The sequence below is a fragment of the Canis aureus genome, chromosome 33 (genome assembly GCF_053574225.1).
Source record: "Canis aureus isolate CA01 chromosome 33, VMU_Caureus_v.1.0, whole genome shotgun sequence".
Lineage (NCBI taxonomy): Eukaryota > Metazoa > Chordata > Mammalia > Carnivora > Canidae > Canis > Canis aureus.
In genome coordinates, this window is record NC_135643.1 from 12,251,064 (window position 1) to 12,262,556 (window position 11,493).

General features: G+C 41.8%; 1 protein-coding gene across 6 annotated transcripts in view; it reads left to right on the plus strand.

Annotated features, from left to right (window-relative positions):
- The window catches only part of HERC3 (HECT and RLD domain containing E3 ubiquitin protein ligase 3), a 113,098-nt gene extending 103,956 nt beyond the window's left edge, over positions 1–9,142 (plus strand). For 3 of the 6 annotated variants that reach the window (XM_077882844.1, XM_077882845.1, XM_077882846.1), the window contains 3 exons: positions 4,796–4,979; positions 5,207–5,309; positions 7,432–9,142. In XM_077882844.1, the coding sequence (XP_077738970.1) occupies positions 4,796–4,979; positions 5,207–5,309; positions 7,432–7,640 (496 nt within the window). In that variant the 3' untranslated portion in view covers positions 7,641–9,142. Of the gene's footprint in view, positions 1–3,474; positions 4,004–4,066; positions 4,253–4,795; positions 4,980–5,206; positions 5,310–7,431 lie in introns of those variants that run through there. The other 3 variants (XR_013371230.1, XM_077882848.1, XM_077882849.1) reach the window with 3 other exon arrangements.
- The last annotated feature ends 2,351 nt before the right edge of the window (positions 9,143–11,493 follow it).

An 11,493-nucleotide genomic window follows, 5' to 3' on the forward strand; every position in this document is an offset into this window, starting at 1 on the left:
CCTGATGATCCTGTTTGAACTTGATGACCTCTGTAAAGATCCTATATCCACATAAGGTCATCTTTTGAGGTAGGTAATGGGGGTTAGAACTTCAGTACATGAATTTTAGAGGGATACAATCCAACTCATAACACTCTATCCTGCGGCCTCCAAAAGTCATGTCCTTTCACCTATAAAATTCATTCACCCTATTCCAATGTCCCACAAAGTCTTAACCCATTCCAGCATCAACTCTAAGTGCTAAAGTCTCATCTGTGATGGTTAATTTTAGGTGTCAACTTGACTGGGTTATTGGGTACCCAGATATTTGGTCAGATACTATTCTGGGTATATCTGTGAGAGTGTCTCTGAATGAGGCTAAGATATGAATAGGAAATTGAATAAATATCATCTAAATCAGGTATGGGTGAGACTCAGAGTTTGATTAATCCTGAGGTAAACTTCTTCCACAGCTGTGAAGCCAGACAAGTTACCTGCTTCCAAATATGATCATGAGCACAGACATAGGATGAACATTCCCATTGTAAAAGGGAGACATTCAGAGGAAAGAGGTCATAGGTCCCAAGTAAATCCTAAACCTAGCAGGGAAAATTTCCCTAGATTTTGAGGCTTGGAGAATAATCCTCTTTGGATCCAGGCTGTGTCCTTTGGCCCACAGGAGTGGTGGCCCCACCCTCTACGGCCAAGAAGTTACTGGCCCTGGTTCTTCAACCTATGTCCATGGTGGCATTGATAGGCTCACTGGACTCTGATTTGCCTTTGGGCCATTCTTCTCTTTTCTTAAAGATAACACTTGTTTGCAGCCAGATAGTTTTGTATGCTCATTTCTTACCAGGAGAATCCCAGAAGTCCAACAGCCTTCCTTCCTTCTGTCCATCTCTGCCTCTTTGGTGCAAACTGGTAGTATTTCTGCTCTAATTTTTTTTCTTTAAACTTTGTTGGCTTCCCAGGCAATTCATGGGGGTCCAAGCCATCATACAAGAGCGTTCTTCACAAATCTTTCCTGGATAACCACATTTCTATTCCTACCTTCTCCTGAGATGACTGATAGGATTCATGAGTCACATGCTTGATCTCTTCAGCAAACCATTTTTCAGACACACCTTTCGCCCTGTTTCCAGAGGATGTTATCTGGATAGGCTAAGAATTTCCCAAGCCTTGAAGTTCTAATTCCTTTCCACTTAGCAATTCCTTCTTCAGTTTATCCCTTTCCTCTTTCATTTTACTAATAAGCAGTTTCAAGAAACCAGACCACACGTTCAGTACTTTGGTTGGAAATCTCCTGAGCAGAATAGGCAAGTTTATCACTTACAAGTTCTCCAAAAACACTGGAACACAATTTGGCCAAATTCTTTGCCACTTTATAACAGAATTGCCTATAATTTCCAATAAATAACATGTTTTCCATTTCCATCTGAGACTTCACCAGAAGCATTTTAATATTCAAATTCTAGCCAGATGATGTTTATGATGTCTCTTTATTTTTCTGACAACAAAAGTTTTCTTTATCACTCTCTTCTTTTCTTTCTGAGCCTTCACCAGGATCTCCTTTGCTGTTCCTATCAACTGTCTCTTCAAGGCAGTTTAGGCTTTTTCTATCAACTGCCTCAAAACTCTGACAGCCCCTACCCATTACCCAGTTCTACAGTCATCCTACATTTATAGGTATTTGCTATTATAGTACTCCACTTCCACCTACCAGAATCTGTATTGGGCTTCTCCAGAGAAACAGAACCAGTAGGAGATATATATATACTTATACACACACACACACACACACACACACACACACACACCCTCCTACGCTCCTCTGCAGGTTCACAGCTGTGGAAAAATTGTACCTCAGGATTAATCCATCTCTGAGTCTCGTCCATATCTAATTTAGATGATATTTACACGATATATTTAGTCAGGGTTCTCCAGAGAAGCAGAATATGTGGGGAGCACATATTTGTGTGCAAATATGCACATGTGTGTTCATGTATATAAATACAAGGAAACAAGGCGGAGGATCTGCAGTCAGCAAGCTGCAGGCCCAGGAGAGCCAGTCGTGGTTCTTCCAGTCCAAAGGCAGGTAGGCTTGAGACAGAAATGGCTGATGCTCTGTTACAGTCTGTGGGCAGGAAAAAACTGATGTCCCAGTTCAAAGGCAACGTGTGTGTGTGTGTGTATGTGTGTATGTTAGAAGAAAGAAAGAGAAAGAGATACTGATCCTCGGGAATCTGCTCACATGATTGTGAGGCTGGCGAGTTGGAAATAGTCAGGGCAGGCCGGCATGCTGAAAATTCTGGCAGGAGTGGATGTCACAGTCTTGAGTGAGAAGACAGTCTAGAGGTCAAATTCCTTTCTTTTTGGAGGATGCGGAGGATCCTTAGTCTTTTAAAGCCTTCAGCTGATTGGATGAGGGCTACCCACGTTTTGAAGACTAATCTGCTTTACTCAAAGTCTACTGCTTTAAATGTTAATCCTATGTAAAAAATACCTTCCCAGCACCGTCTTTCCTGGTATTTGACTAAATAACTGGCTACCATAGCCTCGCCAAGTCAACACATAGAATTAACCATCACAGTCTGTAATAAAATATGTTGATGGTGTTTCTCTTAGGCAGTTGTGCCAGGAAAATCCTCTTAGTTTTATCTAATGGGTTTTAGGTAAGTAGTGCATTGAATGCAGTGTAAGAAACTTTTAGCATCTGTGGTTAAGATGTACAATAATCTTTTATATTAGTGGCTTTTATTTTAAAAATTGAACATTTAGCCTGTTTCAAAGATGAGAAAAGAGAGGCTTAGTAGGCAGCATACAGCACATGGCAAAGCCTGGAATGAATTCTTGTCTGCTTCACTTACCTGCTGTATGACACCACCTGTTGGTTAGTTATGGGTGTATGGTGAGCATGGGGGAAGTGTTTGCTTGGAGGAAACCTAAGATGTTCAAGGGTAGTTTTATGAAGTAGTCCATTACAGTGAAGGATAAGTAGAAAGGATCTGTCTTCATAATGTCAAATTTTAATTTTTAGAAAAATTTAAAATACAGAAAAGTACAAAGACTAAAATGACAGACATCTTTGTATCTATGAACCAAAGTAAACAGTATTTGCTTTAGATTTTGTAATGTAAGAAAACGGTGACCAAAATTCCTATGCATCCCCTTCCTTCCTTCCCTCCCTCTCTTCCACTCTTTCTCACACAGATAAAATCCTGATGAATTTGATGCCTGTTCTTTCATGTTTTTATACTTTTATAATGTGTATTAAGACCAATTAATTGCTTTTATTTTTAAAAATTACCCCACAGTTTTTACATACACCAAATACACAATTTCACATTCAAAATAAAATCTTATAGCCACAAACCATGTAATAATTGCTAGTATTTACCAAGCAGCCTTGGTTCTAAGACCATTACATGTATTAACTCATTTAATTTTTCTAACAGTCCTATGAGTTGTATACTCTTATTTTTTCCCATTTTACAGTTGAAGGGATCGAGGCAAAGAGAGATTAAATAACTTACCCAAGGGTCACAAAATGTAAGTAGCAGAGCCACTGACTCCTATAGATAGTGTTGTTATAAATATTTGAAAACACTGAATGACATCCCACCAATTGAGCAGTCAGTAGTTGGTTTGGTTGCATATGATGCGGTTAAATTGATCCAAGATGGGACTGATACCAGGGAAAGAAAAATGTTAAAAAACTATTTTTTATGCAACTTATGTAAATGCTGTCATATTGTACTTAACATTCAAAAACTTGGGTTTCACTCAAACGTTGTTTTTGAGAATCTGTTCATTTTGATAAATCGGGCCTAGTTAATTCCATTCAAGTGCTGTGCTTTATGCTTTTGGTCATATGACCATACCATCTTTTTTTGGTCCTTCTCCTATTAATAGATATTTAGTTTTGTGTCTTCCAATTCTCTATATTACAAGAAAATGCTGCAGTGAACATCTGTGTACTTATCTTGTGCACTCATGTGAGAGTCTCCCTGGGCCACACGTTCACCCCCCACCAACCCTGTACTGGAGTAGCTCAGTCAAAGGGTATTTACATTTTCAACTTTTCTAGATATCGGCAACTTACTCTCCCAGATGTTTACGTCTCAGTTCATAGTTGACATTCCCACCAGTGAGAGGCTGAATGCATGTGAACAATGGCCAGACAGTGTATAAAAATAGAACTCTGCCCTGCAGCCTGCAGAAACCTGCCCAAGAAGCCAACCCCTCATCTACAAGAAGCAGCCCAGGAGGCCAGCTTGCTGTGAGTCAGACTTGCAGGAAGTTACTGTCTTAATTTGCATTTAACTGATTATTAGTGAGATGGAACCCATTGTATGAGGCAGTCCCTTCCAGAAAGGAATTATGAAGGATAAGTATTCTACCTTTTACCTTTTAGAATAGGCGAGGATACCAATAGGAGATTATTTAACTTTACTCATTTCTGAAGAGAAGGGAAGAGGCCTACAATTGTTATATTAGACTTTTTCTTTTAAGCAGAAAAAGGTTGTATTTTTTTTTCTAAACTGAAGTCTAAGTAGAGTTAGCAAGATGAGAACTGGAGCTCCTCAGGTAAAATAGTCAGTGGTATGGTTCTCCCTTTCTGGCCTCCTCTGCATCCAACCTGTTCTCTTCTGCCCCCAAGTCACCCAACTCAGTGGAACCCTTGGGCTGGGTGGCGATCTACGGGATGCCTCCTGGCATGAGAATTTGATGTAATCCCATTTTTCATCTCTCTCAACCTCAGAAATTCTGCAAGACTTAAGGCTAAATGTATTCTCATTCTTTGGTTTTCTGGCAGGCAGGAGTTTGTGGACGCTTACGTGAATTACGTCTTCCAAATCTCAGTTCATGAGTGGTACACGGCCTTCTCCAGTGGCTTCCTGAAGGTGTGCGGTGGCAAGGTGCTTGAGCTCTTCCAGCCTTCAGAACTGCGGGCTATGATGGTGGGAAACAGCAACTACAACTGGCAGGAACTAGAAGAGGTCAGTGTGAAGGGCCCTGTCTTTCCCTCCAAGGAAGCTGTGGTGGCCAGGCTGGGGTTGCCCAGAGTCTGCACTCTTCCCTGGTGTTCTGTGGTTGAGTCAGAAGTGGAGGCCTCCTTGTCTCAGAGCTTAGTTCTTACTCTCAACCGCAGATGGTACATAAATGTATGTCCTCTGTAATATTCTTCTTTAAGGTAAGTGTTCTTCTTTTTGTTTTTTGTGGGCAGACTGCCATCTACAAGGGTGACTACTCAGCCACACATCCCACTGTGAAACTATTTTGGGAGACATTTCATGAATTTCCATTGGAAAAGAAGAAGAAGTTTCTCTGTAAGTATCAGTCATGTTAGAATGGTGTCGCATGTGGTAAATAGGATGATATACCCCTAGGTTAAGGCCCACCCTATTAAGTGAAAAAGAGTAAGGGAAATATATTTACACGTCTTAATGAGATCTCAGGCAAACAGTTCTTCCATGTTTGTTACCTAACAGGATGTGTTGCGTGAAAGAAGAAAGAAAAGCATCTCACTGATTTTCAGTTGCTTTAAAAATATGTGTTATTTAAGGGTCGCCTGGGTTGCTCAGTAGTGAGCATCTACCTTGGGCCCAGGGCGTGATCCCAGTGTCCTGGGATCGAGTCCCACATCGGGCTCCCTGCGAGGAGCCTGCTTCTCCTTCTGTCTCTGCGTCTCTCTCCCTCTCTCTGTGTCTCTCATGAACGGATAGATAAAATCTTAAAAAAAAAAAAAAAAAACTCGTTATTTTATATGTGAGTGTGATGAAGTAATCCGTTGATAAAATCTAATTGGATTAACTTCCCTTGATCTCTCTAGGCTTTTGAAAATTTTACAGTGTCTGCCACAGATGTAACTGGGGAGATGTGATTTAGAATAGCTTCATTGAGATACAATTCACAAAGCCTACAAATCACCCAGTTAAAGTGTATAATTCAGTGGTTTTTAGTATATTCACAGAGTTGTGAAACTATCAGTAATTTTTAGAACATGCTCATCACTGCAAGAGGAAACCCTGAACTTACTAGCACTCCTTCCCCATTTCCTCCCAACTTCTCATGTCCCCCTCTGCTTACCAATCTTTCTGGCTCTGTGGACATTTCACAGAAATGGAATCATACAATATATGGTCCTTTGTGACTGGCTGGTGGCATTTGAGAAGGGTAATACATTTGGAAAGGAAAATGAAGCCTGGTTTATGTGAATAAAATTCAGGCTTTTCAAAATAGTTGAAATCTTTGTTCCATATATAATCAGGGTCAGCAATTTGCCAGTGACCAGTATAAGATTTTTATCTATATAAAACAATGGGAAAAAAAAATGGGATTTGAAAGGCAATCCTTTTTGCTTTATAAGAGTGAGCATATATTAATATTAATGCAAGATTTACCCCCAGATTCTACAGCTCCCATGGAGTAAGGATGAGAGGAAGTGGAAAAGGGGGGCCCACACAGGGATGCTTAAAAAAAAAGCCCTGCTTCTCCACCACCTAATTACATTGGCTCTTGAAAATGAGTGGCATATAAGTCAGATGACAGGTGAAAATTTGTAAAGGGAGCTTGAAGGGCTGTAACCACCAAGAGGAGCCTGCTTGTAGTCATGGAGATTTCCGTAAAAGACATTTTTCTGTTCAGAGATCATTAGACTTGTGGAAATTTTCAGTCTCTACAGATTTTGGCAAAAATGGTTATATACCGTAGCCTCAGGTAATAGGTTTTTTGAAAGTGCCCCTTCACCAATTTGTTTGTAGTAATTTTCAGCAGTTTAAGTCTGAGGTTATATAGTGCTAGAAAACATGGAAAGAGAGCTGCATTGGTCTCTCTCTTTTCTTTGCCAAGTCACAGCATGTTACAAGACAAGAGTGAAATGTCTCACATAACATCATTGTCAGCTCTTTTGGTTTAAAATGAAAAATAGGGAAAGGAGTGAACAGATCCCAAATGATATTCACTAACTCAGGAGGGGTACATTCACTAGACCTTTGGCAAGAGGAGACCTTGAGGACACAGATGATGGTCTCCTTCTTGCTTTCCCCCTGAGGTCAGCTCTTCTTTTTCTCTATCTCTGATTCCTTTGAAGGCTCATAACATTTATGAGGATGTACATTTGACTGAGCCCATTTTTTTTTATTTGAGGGTATTTCTGGGCATCTTACATTTTTGATGGATTCTTTGTGTCCATGTATAATCAGGGTTTGAAATGAGCCAGTGAAAAACAGGCATTTTATCCATATAAACCCAAAAAACAGGATTGTAAAGGCAGTCTCTTCAGCTTTATAAGAACGAGCATAAACTAATCTTGCAGTACGTATTGGTACATAACAGTGTACTTCTCGGGCGAGCCACAGGGTGTCATGCCTTCCTTTCCTTTCTGCAGAGGGCTGCGGAGAGCAGCTCCTTCGCTGCGGTGCTGGTAATGCCATTTCCCTTTCTTCTCAGTGTTCCTGACAGGCAGTGATCGGATTCCCATCTACGGGATGGCCAGCCTGCAGATCGTCATTCAGTCCACAGCCAGCGGGGAGGAGTACTTGCCCGTGGCCCACACTTGCTACAACCTTCTTGATCTCCCCAAATACAGCAGCAAGGAGATCCTGAGTGCACGGCTGACCCAGGCCCTTGACAACTATGAAGGGTTTAGCTTGGCTTGAGGCTCCCCCCCCCCCCCCAGCCCCAGATTGCCCTCCCGTCCTCAGCGTCCACATGGGGGCCACCACAGAAAACAGCAGGGAGGGAGTTCTATTTTTTTATTGTCTAAGTGGGTTGGGACTTTTGAATCCTGAACCTGGTCGATGTGTTTCTGGGCTTGTGAGCAGTAAAGCCACCTTTTTGAAAAATCAGGGGTTGCGGATGGGGTGACAAATTGGCAATTTTGTCTTTAAACCAAATTACCTAGTAGTGTCGCTTGCACTTGTGAATATGTTGCACTCTGCTGGAGAAAATGGCAGTGGATTTTTAACCTCTCACTTCCCAAATGTCTCTCTCGGCCCTGCTGTTTCCTCACAGTGCTTCCCGTCCTTCTCATTCCTCTGCAAGAATGATTTGGACTGATGCGTCCTTTCTCACCTGCACGTGCAGAATGGCTCCTTTCTCTGCAGACCTGGACATGCTTGTTGCAGCCCTGCTCTAAGGACTAGGAGGAAAGGACTACTTACTTCAGAAAGTCCCAATCCCAGCAAGCTGAATCTGGGTCCATTATTTTGGCTGAACTCTTGAGAACTTATGGAAGCCTTTAGGAACATATCTTGCTTTAAAAAGAAGTTATCAAGGGACTAGCAATCTCCCCCTGGCTCTGCCTATTCCTGGACCTACTCAAAGATGTGCAGAGCAGCTTAGCATTTGCAGCTGAGCCGAATTTTGTTTTGTTGTTCAGCCGAGTCCCTTCGACGATAAGGTGAGGTGATAGACCCCCCCCCACTCCTTCGGTTATCTCGCTTTTGGAGCAAGTTGCATTAATTTTTTTAAGAGTATCTTCTCCAAGGAAAGTAGAAATAATAAATTTCTTGTTCTTGTTCCCTATCAATTTATGCCCTCTGCCACCTTCTCTTGCCTTCCTCTCCTTCCCTTTCTCTCTTATTCACTTCGCCCCATTGTTACCTGACTTAATGCTCCCTTCCTCTCCTAGTGGATGCATGCGGTCTATTTTTTTAATTTCTATTTAAATTGCAAAATTTCTATTTTTTTTTTCCTTTTCCCTAATTGCTAACACTTAAGGACATTCTTTATTATGGGACTTTTGTTTATTGCATTTGAAATGTTTGTTTACAGTGGGATTTCAGGGGGATTGTGTTTAGAGCAAATATGTATCAAAAATAGCGACATGCTCAACCTTCTTCATCATGGGATAAGAAAATTCTACATGATCAAAGAATCCATGGCAGCCTAATTTTAAATTCCTAGTCACTAGAGGAAAGACTTATTTATATAAAATGAAGTATTTATGAACCGTGATACAGCATCAGATCTCAATGAAGGATGTAGATTTTTGCTTTTTTTTTTGTTTTTAAAACTTATTTCAATTGCTAAATTGGTAGTTTTTTCAGTCTTTATAATACAAGATTAAAAAAGATATACAGTTAAATGAAATGTTTATTTTCTATGTGTGTGCATATAGTTCAATATTATGCAATAAATTTGGTGTTTTAACTTAAAACTATTTCTTATTGTATTTGCAGAGTGCGTAGCTTGCTTTCAGTAGAATTATCTACTCAAGTAACATAAAGTCAAATTTGGTTCCAATCATAAGACAGTAAAACCAAGCAGTAGGCAAATGAGAAAGAGAGCAGGGGCAGGACCCATGGTAGGGGGAGCAGGTAGCCTTAAGGATGGCTGGGATTTCTAAAGGTTGGGATGGATGAAAAGGGATTTTACTTGGAGGGGAAGATCTTAGCAAAGGCTTGAAATGGGAACATATTTAGGGAAAGAGCATCAGAGCAAATAGAATAATGGTAAATTAGGGAGAGAGGAAGAAAGTAGCTTTGGGGCTGAGGAACCAGGCTGAGCAATGGAACTTGAGTTGGTAGCCAAGCAGGATTTGTCAAAATGTTCAGAACTTTGGAGTAGAGGCAGGAGGCAGTGATAGGACTTGAGTCTGATTTAAGAAGAAAACTAGAGGGGGGGTACATTTGTAGGAATTAGCCCTTTCCATTCTGAGAGCAGTGAGAGTGGCAGCAGTGGAAGTAGAAGAGTGAATGGGAGGAAGATCCAACATGGTAGCACAGGAGGACCCTTGACTCACCCCCTCCATGGACACACCAAGTCTCAACCTATCTATAGAGAAATTCCTCCTGAAAAACATCTGAGGGCCGACTGAGAGCTCTTGCACAACGAGGGTTAGAGGGACCACATAGAGAATGGCAGGAGACTAACAATAACCACAATCCCCATACTGTCAGCTGCAGTGGGGAGGAGGTCTACTAAGGGACTGTGACTAGATTTATCTGCCCAGGGGGGACAGAAAAAAAGTCATGACTTAAAAGGGCAACTAGAATATAAAGGAACTAACTGTCCCAAAGTGGGATGTTGGAGAAGCTAGTGAATGCCACTGCTTATGTTTCCCCTCCACCTTGATAGCAACAGAGAGGGCAGAGTCTGGGTGCCCTAGCCACTCCACTGCCCAGAGCGAGCCCTGGGCCCCTAAACCATACCAGCCCTGGCACCTGTGGCACAGAAAAAAACAAAGCGTAACATGGTTTAAAGAGCAACTAGACTATAAAGGAACCAGTCCTAGAGCTCTACTAAACAGTGGGGGAGCTGCAGAGAGTGTACTCTGGGGTCTTCTGAGAGGCAAGGGAGTGCCACTGTTTATATCCCCCCTTTACCTTGATGGCGCAGATGGAAGAAGGATCTGGACCATCCCCTAAAGAACACTGCAGAAGGTGCCCCAGTACAACATATGCTGGGACACCCCTAAACATCACCCACGATAGCTAAAGCTGTCTCACCACTGTGCAAAGCATCCCAAAACACTCCAGGCCTGAACTTGCTTTGGCTCAAGTTATCTTGCCAGAACCTCGGGGAAGGAGTGTCCCAAGACATTCCATCCTGGCACATCTCAGTTCTGGTTACAGTAACACATAGTAACACAGTTACTCCCAGTGTGGAGAACACTGGGAGCCCTTTGCACAAGTCTTCACCCACTTTGGCTTTGGGTACGCTCTCTGCAGAGTGCCCTGAGACACCACTACCCCCAGTCTGCCCACTTCAGTTCTAGCCATCCCACCAGGACTGTCCCAATGCTGAGTGCCCTAGGACCCAGCCTGCACCTGCTACAGCTCTAGCCAGCTAACCAAAGTTAACTGGCTAGGCATGAGATGACCACACAAGGCCATTCCTTCAGGTCTTGGAGAAGCTGCTGTTCTGCCTAATTCATAGAAATACAGAAAATCAAACCAAATGAGGAGATGGGGGCACCTGGGTGGCTTAGCAGTTGAGCATCTGCCTTTGGCTCAGGTCGTGATCCCAGGGTCCTGGGTTTGAGTCCTGTATCGGGCTCCCTGCAAGGAGCCTGCTTCTCCCTCTGCCTCTGTCTCTCATGAATAAATACATACATAAAATCTTTTTTTAAAAAATTAAAGAACAAGACAAACCCTCAGAAAAAAATAAAATGGAGTTAAGCAACCTACCTGATACTCTCTGCTCAAAGCAGTGATCATAAAGATGCTCACTGGACTTCAGAGAAGAATGGATGAGTGGCCTTTCAACAAAGAGATGGAAATTATATGAGAACCAATCATAGTTGAAGAATACAATAACTGAAGTGAAAAATACACTCAAGGGAATCATCAGTAGATTGGAGGATCCAAAGAATGGATCAGCAATTTTAAAGACAGTAATGGAAAGCACCCATGCTGAACATAAAAACAAAAACAAAAAAAACAAAAAACACCACAAGAAACAGAAAAGGAGAGTGGATAAGCTAAGGGATCTGTATGTTAGTGTGAAGTGTACTAACTTGCACATTATAGAAGTCCAGAAAGGGGTGGGGGCAGGAAACGTACTTGA